Here is a 16,825-nt window from a genome sequence, read left to right as displayed (position 1 = left end):
ACAATGAATGGAAGAACTATCACAATTCTCTTTCTTCCATTTTCTTTTTCTTCTCTATCCTCACTCACTCTCTTTCTCTCTCTGCTCAGTTTCATGTCCAGGCTCCCTTTGAACACAAGACAGTATGAGAATCCAATCAACTGGGAATGATCGTTTTTCCTATAGACTGTTTTTGAACAGTTCATCTTAATTATCCTTTCTTGAGTAAGATTATATATTTATTTTATGGGGTTCCTTTTTGCCAAAACTTTATGTATATACAAGTTCTGAAGATCCCCAGATCTCTGGCTCCCAAGAACAGGTTATGCAATATATGCAACCAAAGTAATAGTGGAGCTGTCCATCTACTTTTTTTCTGGTCACGTATCATTGATGATATATTTTATCTCATGCCCAAGTTATTGCTGATCATTATTGGTAATGTGGTATGATCTATTTATGTTCATTGTACATCATGGAAAATGACTTACTTAAAAAATAAAGACACTGCATTTTTTGCCGGTGAAAATTTCAATTAGAAAAAAACAACCAAAGATAAACCCTTACATTTCTCTAGACTATTTTACCCCCTTTCTTTATCTTCCTCTGTTTAAAAAAGAACCATTTAAAGCAAAGACTAATTCAACCAACAGTTTCTGTCTAACACCATACCAAAGGCACTTGCCAATATTACTACAATTTCTTTTCTTTCCCCAGGTGATCAGTAATTACCATGAATGAGAATTAATGGAGTTTCTTTTCATTGGTTAGCTTGACATCACTGAAATGATAATTCTTCACTAATACTTATTATAACTTTCCATAATTATATAACACTTGAGTAGTTTAGGGACTAGAATCCTGTATCTGGATCTTTAATTTGAGGACAGAAAATTAAGATGAAGATTAAAAAAAAAGATTTAATTTTTGTCAGCTGAAAATGATTTATTTACCTTCGTATACTTTTGAGAGAACTTTTAATATAGTCTGTAGTGAGGGGAATGAAGAAATGAGATATGGGAAAAAGGAAAATGCCCAAAACCTGAGCATATCACTATAAATGTTTTATAAAAAGCAATTTATAATCATGCTGATCAGCGCCTTATAGGAATATCTTAATCTTCTAGACCTAAAGTTTAAAACTGACAAATCTACCAGAGAAGTTTATTTTTCAAATGTTTTCTTCCATCAGACATAAATTAATAGGACTAATCATTAGACCAAGACATGCAAACAGAAAACACAAGATAGGGAGAAAGGCAGCTTGGGGGATTAATATTTTCTCTTAATGCAGTTAGATCATGAAAGATAACTAATAAGAATTGCCCATGTAGATTAAATCTACTATTAAGCTGGAGTGATGAATGAGAAAACCATAAATATAATTTATTTCAAACTAAAACTATTTTTTAAAAAATCAGTTAGCATGAATATTATTTCTTAGCCCATTATCCTGGGCCCTTCTCTCTTCTAGAAAGCAAACACATTTCTATTTCTATGATTGGATAATATATCTATCTAGGAAAAATCACACACATTCACACATTCATTTAAACAAAAAATCTAAAATCCTAAATCATATTTTTTTCCTGTAATGTCCCATGCTTCTTAAATGTCTTTAGAGAATTATGACATCAGGCAAAAACTTATCACATGTAGGACAAATGAAATAACAAGTTCCTGATCCAAATTAGAAATTAGTTTAGAATCCTCCATTTAAAATAATAATAAATAACTACATACTCCAGGCTAGAGTTCAAAAACATGAAATTGCATCTCAGATATAAAATATCTCATTATAATCTGTGGAGCATTTCTAGTTACTTATGGGCTTTCTCGTCTTTATCATATATGATTTTTTAAAAAAGGATATTTAAGATTAATTAGGCAAACAGAAATGGAATGACGGTTAAAAAAAAACAACACTGCACAATTCCCAAAATGTGATAACCGCCCACACTACTATTCAGCTCAGAATAGAACAGAGCCTAGTTTATCACCCATTTATAATACATGTTCAAGATATATGTACTGATGAATCATTTTTGTACTATCCATCCAAATGGATGGATATCATGGTTTCAAAAGCATGCATTATTCATCCACTTGGTTATCCTATGTGGATAGTTATGATTAATAATATAATTCACTTTTGAGGAGAGGCAAAGGGCTCTGCAATGTTCCAGGACTCAATATAATCAGCACAATGTTATTTGCAAAAAAGTACCTGTGCAACACCTCTCCATGTATAGGAATCCTCTTTCATTTGAACTCTATCCTAAACATCCTCCTGGATAGAGGAAGATTTTATTATTGTCTATTTCCTCTATGACTCTGTAATGTTTTAAGAACATGTAGTAATCATATCTCAATGCCATCTGAAAATAGGAGCATTTGGAGGGCCTCACCATTTACAGGGACTATCTCTTCCCTCCAGACTCTGCATTAAACACCCTCCCTGACAGTGGCAAATAGTTTTCCCAACATACGCCTCATGCTGAAATGCAAATCAAAACAACTCTGAGGTACCACATCAAAAATGTGGTACTGACAGGAAATGATAACAGGAAACATGATAAATATCGAAGAAGATATGGGAAAACTGGAACACTAATGCATTGTCGGTAGAGCTGTGAACTGATCCAACCATTCTGGAGAGCAATTTGGAACTATGTCCAAAGGGCTGTAAAAATGTGCATAGCCTTTGACCAACAATAATAAAAACGGGAAAAGGACCCACATGTACAAAAATATTTATAGCAGTTTTTTTCTGGTGTCCAAGAACTGGAAATTGAGACGATGACCATCAACTTGGGAATGGCTAGACAAGTTGTGGTATATGAATGTAATGGAATACTATTGTTCCATAACAAATGATGAGCAAGTGGACTTCAGATAAACCTGAAAAGACTTGCATGAACTGAAGCTGAATGAAGTGAGCAGAACCAGGGGAACACTGTATACAGTAACAGCAACATTGTGTGATGACCGACTTTGATAGACTTAGCTCTTCTCAGCAATGCAAGGATCTAAGACAACTCTAAAAGACTGATGATGGAAAATGCTATTCACATTCAGGAAAAGAACTATGGAATCAATGCAGATCGAAGCATACTATTTACTCTCTTTTTTCCTTTTTGTTTCTTCTTTCTCGTGGTTTCTCCAATTGATTCTAATTATTCTTTATAAATTGACTAATGTGAAAATATGTTTAATATGAATGTATATGTATAGCCTATATCAGATTGCATGCTGTCTTGGAGAAGGAGGAAGAGAAAATTTAGAATTCAAAATCTTATAGAAGTGAATGTTGAAAACTAAAAATAATTTTAAAAATTAATTTAAAAAAGAATAAAACAAGAAAAAGCATATGTCTCATGCTTATTTTATGTTTCCCCTGATATTAATAATCAGAAGATTATTGAACAAAGACATCTACCTCCCTTGCCCCATCCATCAAGGAGTGTTGTATGATTTTTATGTATATATAGAAGATACCTTCAGAGAGCAGTGCCATTAAAGCTGTATTTTACTTGAATAAAAAAAATTGAACCCTAATAGCAAACAAATTCACACAATGGGAAATGCAGAAAATATATAAACAAAAGACACCAATAAACATCACTATCTTTTAAATTGAATACTATAGATGACAGAGGCAGCTAGGTGGTGCCATAGTGCAAATAGTGCTGGACCCAGAGTCAGGAGACTCATCTTCCTCATTTCAAATCCCGCCTCAGACATTTACAAGCTATGTGACCCTGGGCAAGTCATTTAACCATTTGCCTCAGTTTCTTCATCTATAAAATGAGCTGGAGAAGGAAATAGCAAACCACTCCAGTATCTTTGCCAAGAAAACTCAAAATGGGGTCATGGAGAGTCAGACATGACTGAAAGGACTCAACAACAACAACAACATGGATGTTAAGCTGTTTTAATGTGTTGGTTAATTTGACTAACAACTCTGAGAGAAGGCGAGAAATATGAATTAGGAAATATAGGTGCTGCAAAAACACAAAATATCAACAAAATATCCTTTAAACAATTTTATATATCCACACACTGATTTAGAGCTGGAAGGGAACTTGAGGATAGTCTAATCCAACTGTCTCACTTTACAGATGAAGATATCGATGTCTCAAGGATATTAGCGGCTTGTCCAATGAGTAAATTGGCTCATCTAATAGAGAAAACATATGGAGCCAGGATATGAATTCACATGCTGTAACTCCAAATCTAGGGATCCTTCCACTGAACAATATTCCTCAGAGTATTACTAATCTCTATTGATTGAAAAAATCCACCATGGAAAAAATTATTATGCATATAGTAATGCTTTCACATCAATTGGCACTACATTTATCACAACCAAAGCTACATATATTTGGAAAATAGTAAGCAAGACATACTATTCATTGAGTTTAGAAGAGTGTTTGCTTTTCCCTAATTTAGCTACACTGTATATGTTGTTGAAGCTCAATGTTTATTGAATGACAATCAAAATGATAATGCTTGATGCACATACAGATTCCCAACCCCTTTAAAAAAAGAAAACTATCAGCATTGTCAGGCTAGAAGAAGTGGGTAGCAGATTCAGAAAATCACCTTCCTTTTACTCTAGTATACTAAACCCTTGCACAGATTCATAACAGACCATCTCAGCTCTTTCCAAAGATAAATGAAGGTCTCTGAGGACTTAAATAAATGCTTTAGAACACTACTTCCCGACCAGAGTTTTCCATCTGCAACTCAGCTTGGTTTTGATTCCATGCAATATCATGCCCCTCAGGATAAGCTGATCCCAAACCTGAAATCTCATGTTCATGCTAATCGACTCCATTTTTGATACTCACCACCCTTTCAACCCCCTCAGTTGCCTCTCCCTTCTGACTGGAGGGCTGAAAGATGGCACACCAAACTCCTACCCAAATCTTTCAGAGGTCTAGGATCTCAAATTTCCAAGTAACTCTGTTTTTCATTTGCTTCTCCACTTGATTTGACTCCTTGGATCAGGCCTGTTGCAAGATATTCCCTGGTGTTCTCTTCCTCTTCCTGCTTCCCTTTTTCTGTTATTTTCTCCCATTAGATCGAAGCTCCTTCAGGGCATGGCCTTTTCTCCTTATTTACTTTCCCTGCATTTAGCAAAGCGCCTGGCCTATTGTAGGTGCTTAATAAATGTTTACAGAATTGAATTGATTTTAACTTTTCTTTTTGATTATGAACTTAACTTTCAATAAATATGAACGTTTTTAATAAACAAGGAAGAACAAAAAAGGAAGAAGTATTTTGGGAGAAAATAGCCACATCAGGGAGATCACTCGTCTACCCCAGTGTTCAACCATATACACAAGTATGAATTACTGATATAAAAGTTGTACTGCCCCAGAAGAGGGGAAATCTTACCTTCAAAAGTATAAACTTTAAAATCATTGCCAAAGATTTAAAACAAATGTTACATTACAACAACCTTTTGACTAGTTTATCGATCATATGCTACAGTTTGTAGCAGCCAAAACAGAGAATATCATATAGAACTCAACCGTGGAGCTATAGCCCTGGACCTGAAGTCAAATCCTGTCTCAGATACATGCTAGATGTTCGACCTTGGGCAAACCACTTTGTCTGTCTCAGTTTCCTCATCTGTAAAGTGTAGATGACAATAAGAGCACTTATCTCTCAGGATTGTAGTGAGGATCAAATGAGATAATATTTGTAAAGTGCTTTGCAAACCTTAAAGCTCTATGTAAATGCTAGGAGCTGTTGTTATTAATCATACATAATAGAAAGTGATCACTGATTCATCAAAATGGCGGCAAGCCCGCTGGATGTATCAAGGCTAACCATTTAAAGAACATCTGTAATGGATCACTGTCCTTATATCTTTGCTCCTCTTCAATGGCCACCCTGTTTTGCTTTAGGTTGTTGTATATGAAGAGATTAAGCTAAGGGTATGTAGGGGCTAAGACTATACTGTGCTTAATGGCAGCTTGAATTCTTATCATCTTCATTAACCACTTGATGAAATGACAGGCACTTAGCATGAAGGTACAAAGTAAAAACGCATACAAATATTTGCAGGGTGAGTAGTTACTTGGTGGTTTCACATACCACAATGGGCTTCATCGCTTCCATTTGGGCAGTCAGGTGTAAAATCGCACACTTTGCTAGATAAAATACAGCTTACATCTTCACATGGCACAAACCCAACTTCACAACTGCCAAGCTGAGCAACAGTCTCTTCCCCTTCAGAAAATAAATACAATGCATAATTGCCATCAGAACATTTTTAAGAACGATGCTTACAGTAAAGAAAGTTAGATTTTAAAAGAATTCAAGCTCTGAATTGGATTAACTTGGGTTGATTTTTGCTTAATTAAATCAGAGTCCTCACTGTGACCAGTACAATGGCAAGCAGAACTTTTCCTAGGGATGTTTGGTATAATGAATAGGAACTAGGACCAGGACACAGGTTCAAATCCTACCTAAGACACTTGCTAACTTTGTGACCCCGGATAAGTCATTTTATCCCTCTGTATCATTTTCATCATCTGTAAAATGTGTGGTTAAAGCTGATGGCCTTTTCACTTTCTTTCCACCTCTAAACCTATGATACTTTGATCCTATATCTGTGGTGTCAGGGAAGAAGGGAGTAATACACTATCCCAAGAGGAGCACCGTTCTCTGCAGCAACCATCATCCCTGTGTCTCAATTCAAAGGCCTCCCCCTGGTTACCATATTCAATATCTCAGAGTCATCCTCTTTGAGAAATGGGCTATATATGCCCGGGACCAGACAGACCTCTACATGACAACGTCCCCCTCCTCTGCCAATCAATTTTCCCAATTTGCCAAGATCTCTAGTTATAGCTCAGATTGGAGATAAGCTTAATTCAATTGGTGTAGGTTGAAATCAGCAGAAAATCTTCTATTTTATTAAGTAAAGCCATTCATCACATGTGAACATACATGATAAATAATGAGACAACTAGTTCTGGTGCAGTGTCATTTGTGGCCCTAAGATAAAGAAGTAAATAACTCTCTGAATGAACTTCTCTCTACACATGTATGATCCGCTACAGTGGAAAGACACATAGGCCCTGACTAAGCCCAGAAGAGAAGAAACAGAAAAATCAAGAACTTGACAAGGATAGATCAAAGGAGGTGAGAGATTCTGGGATTGGGGACAGTGAGTCATAACTGCAGTACATCATGGGACCACTGGTCTTCAATGGAAATAAGTAAGGAGTGAGCTGGAGAAAGAAATCAGTAGAGCAGGAAAGGGTCAAGAAATCAAGATCACAATGAAGATGAAGGGAAGGATTAGTATTAAAATCTTTGTGCAGCTTGAGAAACAGAAGACTGCAAATGGCAAGTAGAAACAAGACTACAAGAAAACAAGATTAATGACTTTGATTCACTCTGTCCTTATTATATCAATATAGTCTTCAATTCTCTATGCACAAAATAATGAAACATATAAACCAAGTTCCAACCATTCATTAGAGATGTATAAGTTTAAGCACCCTAACATTAACCTTTTTTTTTTACTATCTAGATGAACTAGATCACAAGGACAAAAACTTGACACTTTTTTTAACTCCTTTCAACTCCTGCTTTAAAATATGAATTTCATTATATGCTCATTTACACTGTCAAATTCATATTAATAGGAAACAACTTTCACAGGATTGTCTGAAAGGGTGTGTAAAATGAATTTCTAAACTATTGTGGAATTATTTTCATTAAAGCAAGAATCCATAACTTTTTTGCATGTGTCATGGACTCCTTCTGCAGTCTGGTGAAGCCTATACTCTTTTTCAGAATTATGTTTTTAAATACATAAAATAAAATATATAAGATTACAAAAGAAACCAACTCTGCTGAATTATTTTTCCCGTCCAAGTTCTCGGACTCTCTGTAATTTATTCAAGGATCACTTGAGTGTCTGTGGACATAGGGCAAGAACCTCTGCCTTGAAAATGACAAGAAAGAAAGAGAGAGAGAGAGAATGAAAGAATGAAGGAATGAAGGAACAAAGAAAGGAATGAAGAAAGGAAAGGAAAAGAGAACAAGGGAAGGACTAAGGGAGAAAAGGAGGGAGGAAGGAAGAAAAGAAAAAACATTTATTGATCAGTTACTATACGACAACTCTTTATGATGCTCACGTGAAGAAGTAGGCCCATGGCTTTGTGAAGCATATTATGACATATGTTTTCCCTCATTGAAATTATGTTATAATTTGATCAGTAGAAGATCCAAATCAGCGTAATAATAAGATACGTAATGATATGATTTTCATGCATTTTTTTTCCTTTACTGTCAAATAGAGCTGAATGATTGTCATAACAGGAATAAAATACTTGCCTTTGCTTTTGATGTTTGTACTTGAAAGTGACTTGAGAGAAATGCCACAATCTGGAGTTATACTGATGTCATCTATGGCAACAGTGGCATTTTCTGAAAAAACAGTGGCTTGTAAAATAACCTGTAATGGCAAAGAAGCAAAATTTATCCTCCAAAAAAATGCATTTTTAGAAAATTCCCAATATGGGAAGTGCAAATCTTTTGCATCTGCTCCCTTTTTCAATTTCTGGAAATTCTTTTGGGAACCAAAGAAACCAAATCCCACATTTAGAAGGCCAGAAATGCTTTGACAGCAACTTAGGTCACCTTCATAACTTAGATAACCTTGTTTCAAATAAAAATGGTAACATTCATCACATCTGAAGGGATGGCTTCCCATTGGAACCATTAAGAGTCATATGCATTGTAAATGAGCTACTTCTGGTAATCAACTGCGGTGGTTTACAACTCAATTTAATTGAGGCATGAATTAATTTGTAATGGGCCTGCTGAAGGCACTGATACATTTCCATACAGGAATATGTAAATACATATATATATATATTTGTGGATATACATACACACACTTAGAAAGATATACAACACAAACTCTAACCCCACAGCCACTCATTAATAAAATTCACATTCTAAAACAACCTTAAGCCATATATTTAAATGCAATTAAATCTAACACTCTTATCAATTACTGATGTGATTTTTTTACTTCCTTCATAACACCTTCTGATGCAACTCCTCTTAGGTAAATGAGGATAGAGAGCCAATCCTAAAACCAGGAAGATCTGAATACAAGAACCATGTCTAATACTGAATGTATGACCCTAGGAAATCACAACTTCTCAGTACTCTAAACAATTCATTAAGTCTTTAAGTTGCAGCAAAGGTGCTGACCAGTGTTAGAAAAGGGAGTTTTCTCACCTGGGAGTTCTCTCTAGAACAATGAAATCATGGGTGTAGTCCCTATTCTTCAGTTAAAAAATAAAACAAATCAACCATAACCAAAAAAAAAGCATCAGGAGTAACTTCAAAAGCATTTCTGGAGAAGTACATGTATAAAATAGCCAGGCCATGGCACTGTCAGAAAATTCATTTTAGATATCTTTACTTCTGATACAATTTGCCAAACCCCTAGGTCACTGCACGGAAAACTGCATCCATTGCAGTTTCACATTGACTTGGGCTAAATAAGTCCTTCTTTGCACCACCTGGAAGGCTATGCTAGGCCTTTGACACTGAGATAAAATCTGCAGGCAAATCAGAGAGATTTCTGTGTGATTGACTTCAAAGTATTTTTTTTTTCCTATTCAATGTGTAAGGATGTGCACAGGGCATGGCAGAGAAGGGTGAAGCAGTGAAAACCACAGCTACTGATGGGCAATGAATCCCAAAAGGGGAAAGCCTAAGCCAGAGCCACTCTCCAAGTCTTAAAGGGAACAAGAGCTGGGGCTTTGGCAGAGACAGGACTCCACTCTCCCTGGAAACTGTTTGGGTAGCACCCTTCCTTCCATGATAAATGTTCCTACCAAATGGTTCATTCCCATCAGATCACCTGAATATGAACACTTTTATGACACCCTAATTGCACAACTATACCAATGACAAGGTGTAAAGATCATAAGAAAGGGAAGAAAGCCAAACCTAAATGGACCATTTACTCAAAGACACAGACATATTAATAGTATGTGGCTAGCAAAGCTGAGACTAGGTGAAGCAGATCCTCATGTCCTTTATTCCAAGATACTTGTGAGGAATTCCTGACCCTTTCTTCCTCATACCCATCTTTCTTGTGGCCAACAAACCATGTCACCCAAAATATCAGGTCTCCACATTCACCTGGAATGCTCAGCTCATAACGAAACACTCCAGTAAAGTCTTAGCCTGTTGACTTTTGTTTTTATTCAGACACACTGGCTCTATTTTTTGAGGATGGAAAGAACACAGCCTATTCAGTGAACTGATGTGGCCAGATTGTGACTGATGCAATTGTGACTGTGATTGTGACTGAGAGCAATATGACCCTCTTGGCTCCTTAAGGCTCTTGATAATCCTTTTTTGAAAACCATTATTCATTTGCACCTGAATGTATATCCTTATTATTCAGGTTTAAATGACTGGATTTTTTTTTAACAAAAACAGTCTTTGCAAATTATCATCAACTCTTATTATCAAAGGAGAATTTTTTCACATTGTAGTTTACTTACTTACAGAAAACCTTGTTTCCAGATTTTTCAAGTTTGCTGCAAATAAGCAATTACTCTGCTCACTTGATTCTTTCCTTTGTCAACATCTCAAACTTCTTTTATGACTATTTTCATGGAACTTTCAGGTTCATTATGCAAAGCCAAAAGCAATCATTTTCCCTGTTCTAGGGGAGGCTTGAAAGGGTAATAGCTCTATTCAGATTAGTGTTTTGTATCAATCTGGGAGGAACACTTTTATTCTCAGAAAGGAAGCCAAGGCTAATTGGAACATTGGAGAATTTCTTGGCTCTCTTCAGTTGGGTCTTTACAATGTGGCAACATTACCTTCCTGAAGAAAATTGCCAAAAAGGTCCAGATAGTTATATTTCAACGTCAGCTTTTCAAATCCAAATAAAAAGATGTAGAATTTATCCACACCTTTGTTCTCCTACACTAATACAGATAATCCTGTTAACTATTTACTTAATTATAGTACTTAGGTCTTTAAATAAATGAAAAGACATAAAAGAAATCTGTCTCTTCCCTTCACCCCACATCCCCACCTGGGGAAAGGCAGTTGGATGTAGTAGACAGAAAACTGTGGAGCACTGGCCTCAAAGAAGAGTTGGTTTCTGGTCCAGGCCTCTGCCACACACAAACTGTGTAACCCTGGGCAAGGCTCTTAACCTCTCAAGGACACATGGAACTTTACAAGGCTGGAAGTAACTGAGCACACCATAAGCTACATTGGTAGAGGGGGTTCCCTTACCAGAATCTCCCTGTATTAATAAAATCACATGGCTGTCTCAAAAAGAAAAAGGTATCCCGTAAACGTTTTGCTTAGAGATCAATTCTTACCTTAAGGCATAAGAAAATAAATGGATAGAGTGCTAGGCCTGGAGTCAGAAAGACTCATCTTCCTGAGTTCAAATCTGGCCACAGACATTTACTAGCTATGTGACCCTGGGAAAGTCACTTAATCCTGTTTGCCTCAGTTTCTTCATCTGTTAAGTGATTTGGAGAAGGAAATAGCAAGCTATGCCAGTATCCTTGCCAAGAAAACCCCAAATGGGATCACAAAGATTTGGACATGATTGAACAACACACAACTCTTAAATTTAATCAATTGAACCAACCAGAATTATTGAGTTCAAACTAAAGGCAGTTCTTCTGATAGGAAATTAATCAATTGATCAATCAATACATTTTCTAAAGAATAGGCTTTGAGAGTTTCAGAAAAGATGCCTCAACAAAAGGTCCACTAGGAAAAAGGGAGAGCCTCCACTTTCAGAGATGCGGAATATAATTTAAGAATTTAAAAACTAAACCAGATTCCCAAAACAAGTATAGAACTCCTGTTTGTTATTTTGCATTTTAAGTAGATGTCATGTTTCACTTCATTTTTCAACTTTGGAAAAATGAGCACTGATTTTCCAAAGAAATTCTCAACAGGCTAAGGTAGCCTTTGGTTCTACCATAGTTGTTTAGATAGATTGCTTTTCAGAGGAAGAAAGGGAAAAGTGAGAGAGGAAAAGAAAAAGAAGAGAAGATAGGTAGAAAAATAGACTGTGAGTAATAAGCAGAAAGGAAGGAAAACAGGAATAGAATGATCTCTTTGTAGCAAGATAAAGAGGCCACTGGGTTAGAGTGAATACTGTAGAAGGGTTGCCTTACACAATAAATTTTAATGAAGGCCCAGAATCAGATCACCGACAACCAAGCAATTTCAGAAAGAATATATTTTCACTCTTGCCCTATAAATCTTGACTTTCAGTGAAATTTTCAAATAATGTCAAGAAATTAATATTGATTATAATTATTGATGCCAGTAAATACTTGCCACCTAGTATCAGTCATTATTGTAGAGAATTAAACACAAATGTCAAATTTATTATTTTATATGACATATATTATTCATAACAATAGTAAATCTTCAAGGAACCTAGATCAATATGGTATCGGTGTGAGGCTCCACAGATGTGTGCCTGTGAAGCAATACAATATTCACAAGGTATTTGGAAATGTTAAAGATTAGAAATGGTCAATCAAGAAACATTTAAGTGCCTACTATATGCATAATCTTGGAAATATGGGACAACCCATGCTCTCGAGTTTACAATCTAACATCACAGTGTTGTCTCATTATTAAAATTGGGGACATGAGTTTCAGAAAGAGAACTCGGGAAATCTCCAATTCTTAGCTAGAGAGGAGCTAGATGAAGACATCTAGCCCAATCTCCTCATTGAATGATGAGGAACTGACTTGCTGATCAAATACACACTGAGCAGCTGAGACAGGATTTAAACCTAAGTCCTCCAGGTCCAAATCCAGTATATTTTCCAGTGCTCCATGTATATATTGCACTATTATATTTTTTCACAAGGAACATGGTCCTAACACATCACCCTTTTGTTGCTGGACCCTGCAGTCTTTCCAGAAACCATGATTTCAGTTACTGAGCTTTGGAACTCCCAACCCTCTGGCCATGCTAACCTAATTATTACACGTAATAATATGAGACTATCATATCTAACCAGCCCCAGTCCCTGCCCATATTCCTACATTGTTCAGCCCCCTCTTGTCCTCTGAGAGTAATAATAAAATTAACAGTACTATTTCTTTTGAACAAAGCACTTCAATTAACTTGCTTTGTGGCTGTACCCACCAATCTTGTAATTTCCTAGACCAAAACATTCTTCCCATAGCTCTCAGTTACCTATATGTGGCATTGCCCCCCACCCTTTAAAATGGAAGCTTTTTGAAGGTAGGGCTGTATCTTTTCCATACTTGTATGCTCCCAATGTTTAGCATAGTGCCTAATACATCATAAGTGCTTGATGAATGACTTTTCATTCATTCCTTCACTCTTAGATTTCTGTATGAGAAATATGAGCAGATCAGAATTTATAACTAAATTAGAAAATGTCTTCATTAATTACCTTAGAGCTCTTTTGTAAAAATAAAATAATAAAAAATATTACTTACAAATATGGCAAAACATGGAAGTTTTCTTCTCTATAACTGCTAGAATAAAGAGGAAAAACTTCAAAGATTACCCAGTATTCTTCCTTCCATAATAAGCTAAAGAAACCTGAAGGTTAGCCTCTTAGTTTTCTAGACATGAGGAATGATACACTCTTGCAAATCATCAGTTTGACTTTTAAATATCCATACATTCAAGGATAGCCCATTAGAGACCAGTTAGTGCCTCAGCCTTTTAAAATTCCCAGACTGGATGAGTCTGACCTTAAAAAGCCTGCCTTCACATTAGTCTGCTATGACTAAGATCTGAGCATATTGATATATTATAATAAACTGATATGGTAACATCTCATGCATTTTAGAGGTCAGAAAGGGTGAGTTCAGAAGAACATAAAACTTGGTAGCATCCAGGCACTAAAATACATTTAGATATCTAAGAATCTCGGAATAGGATAAATTCCTGGTATGTGCAACAGCTCTAAAATCACTTACAACCAAAATCATGAGGAATTTATTTCCCTCTTAAATGTATTAGTGAAGCCACAACCTGGACTACAGAAATCCCAGAGCCATCTAGAGTGGACTGAAAAATTCAGATTAACCAAGAGCCATCCTCAGATTGGAGAATTTGGTAAATCAAGTCAATTCCAAGATCTCTGAAGAATTAAGAATGTCTTTACTATTGAGACCAGATTTTCAGAGCAAAATTGATTTTTGCTTCTGTGAGAAGATAAACCAAAATTCTGGAATTGCCTCCATCTTTACTACTAGTAAAAGGACTTCTAGAAAGCCTGAAGACCATTGACTTAGAAGAATTTTTCTTATACAATTATGTAGCTTCATTTAAGTCACATACCTCATTACAGCACGGGTATGACTCAGGGTTCTCAAAGGCTAAACCAGCAGATTGAAAGCTCTATGTGATACTACACACAACTGAAAAGGTTTTGAGTAGAGGCCCTATGTGTTTTTTGAAGCAGTTAGTCATACAGTGGTTAGATCTCAGGACATGGAGTTAGGAAGACCTGAGTTCAGGACCAGCCACAGACACTTACTAGCTGGGTGACTGGATAGGTCAAAGTTAGGACTTCTGATTTAATATCATTTCCTTCTCTCAATACCAACAATATTTCTTGCAGGAAATAAAATTATTTTCCAGAATATTCTTCTCTCTCACACTCCACACAACCTCTCCTTCAGCCTCTTACCTATTATGGTCCTTGATACTAATATTTTGAGGGTACAAACTGTTTCATTTTCTTCTTTATATCCCCAGTGCCTAGCACACCATCTAGTACATGATGGAGATTTAATACACCCTCACTACATAAATGATTGGCTCTCCCACAACAATCTATGAAGGTAGGGTTTTTTTTAATAAATGTAGATAATCAGTTTGTAATATTATAATATTTAATTAATATAATATTGGTCATACATATTAAACTTATTTTGACAATCTATGGTTTTCCTGGTAAGGATTCTTCATTCACTGAGGTAGACTTCAGCCCTCAATGACTTAGTAGATATTGTCCTCTCTTGGGATCGCCATAATCAAAAGATCCATCACCTTGATCTGGTGAGTGTTTTGCAGCTTATCTAGGTTGGCCCTTAGACAAGAATTACATAGTCGCTTATTTAACCTCTACCTCTCATACTTAGTAGGACTAATAGAGCTTTAGCACCATTAACATAATCTTTGAGAACACCAAATCAAACTCATGTAATATGAAGCATCAAAGGAAGTCTTGCTTTAAATCCTGTTATCCCTGACTAAAGTCTTGCTTTTCTCCAAATCATCCTTTACACCACTTCCAGATGAATCTTCCCAGCACACAGTCAAAACTGTGTCACTGTCTTGTACAAAAATTTTCAATAGCTCCCCACTGACATCCTATACTTTAATATGACACATTCATAGTTCCTGTATAATAAAGTACCATATGTATGGCTGCAAAAATGGATGGATGGATAGATGGATGGAGAAAGGGAGGGATGGATGTATGGGAGGAGTGGATACTATAATAAATTCTATTGACAACAAAATCTGGCAATTAACATATATGACAACATCAAATAAACTACTTTGATGATATTTTTCCCTACTTACCTGAAAAGGCAGAAATGACTCTCCAGATATGGAATAAACAGGGATATTTGCTTGTGTCCACTGAGATTTGGAGAGTCCTAGCAGGTTACCTTGCTTCTGTAACTCACCATCGATGGACGTCCTTGTGAAAACTGAGAGCTGTGAATTCTGCGACAAATGATACCAAAACCGTACCTGTTGAAAACATTTTAAGAGAATATAGAAAATGTCATATTAACATGTATCAATCATATTTTACATAGTTTTAATGACATAAAATAATCTGTATAACTTTAGCCTTGTCAGTTTACTCTTCCTCAAGGAACAGGCATCACTCAAAGAAAGATGAGTAGAGAAACTTTCATTCAACCAACAAGCATTTATTAAGCAACTATTTTGTGTAAGGTGCTATGAGAGATGTGAACATGAAAAAGATACAGCCCCTATTTGAGACTCTAGGATGCTTACCATCCATTTGGATAGGTAAGAGGCACACAAATAACTATAAAACAGGGTAGGCTATGATACCTACAAAGACTATACAAAGATAGATTAAATCAGAGATAAGAATAGATAAGATTAGATTATCTAAGAGTTCAATGGATCATAGATTTAGAATTCAAAGGGATTTCATTAGAGGCAATCTAATCCAACCGCTACATTTTACAAATGAGGAAATTGAGATCCAGGGAGATTAAGTGACTTTCCAAAGGTCAAATAACTAATAATTGACAAACAGATATTTGAACCAAGGTCCTCTTGTTCTAAATCCAGCACTCTTTACACTATATCAAGATGCCTCCCAGAAGTGAAAAGAAAATAGGTTATTTTCAGTTGGAGCAGTAGTCAGAACTTCATTGAAGAAATATTATTTGGGCCAAGCACGGTAGTCCGCATCCATAATGTGGGCTGTTATTAGGGAGGCGGAGCCTAGTGGATCCTTTGAGCTCAGGAATTCTGCACAGCAGGCTGACACAGTATGCATACTAAATATGATACCAATATGGGAAGTGTGTGGATGGGGGAGCCACTAGAGTGCCTTAGGAGCAATGAACTGGCTCGGATTAGAAACAGCAGATCAAAGCTCCCATGCTGATCAGTAGCGGTATCTGGTCTATGAATGGCCGCTGTATTTCAACACTTGGTAAGATAGGGAAAAGGAGGAAGATGAAGATGAGGAAAAGGAGAAAGAAGAATATGAAAAGAAAGAAAGAAGAGGAAGAGATGAAGGAT

General features: G+C 36.1%; 1 protein-coding gene across 1 annotated transcript in view; it reads right to left on the bottom strand.

Annotated features, from left to right (window-relative positions):
* MALRD1 (MAM and LDL receptor class A domain containing 1) overlaps positions 1-16,825 on the bottom strand; it is an 844,925-nt gene that overhangs the window by 672,320 nt on the left and 155,780 nt on the right. The window contains 3 exon segments of the mRNA XM_020966909.2: positions 6,088-6,222; positions 8,344-8,464; positions 15,614-15,787. Of these exon segments, the coding sequence (XP_020822568.2) occupies positions 6,088-6,222; positions 8,344-8,464; positions 15,614-15,787 (430 nt within the window).

The sequence above is a fragment of the Phascolarctos cinereus genome, unplaced genomic scaffold (genome assembly GCF_003287225.1).
Source record: "Phascolarctos cinereus isolate Bilbo 61053 unplaced genomic scaffold, phaCin_HiC Scaffold_1;HRSCAF=81, whole genome shotgun sequence".
Classification (NCBI taxonomy): Eukaryota; Metazoa; Chordata; class Mammalia; order Diprotodontia; family Phascolarctidae; genus Phascolarctos; species Phascolarctos cinereus.
Note: the sequence above shows the minus strand (reverse complement) of the source record. Positions and strands in the feature narration are given on the sequence as shown.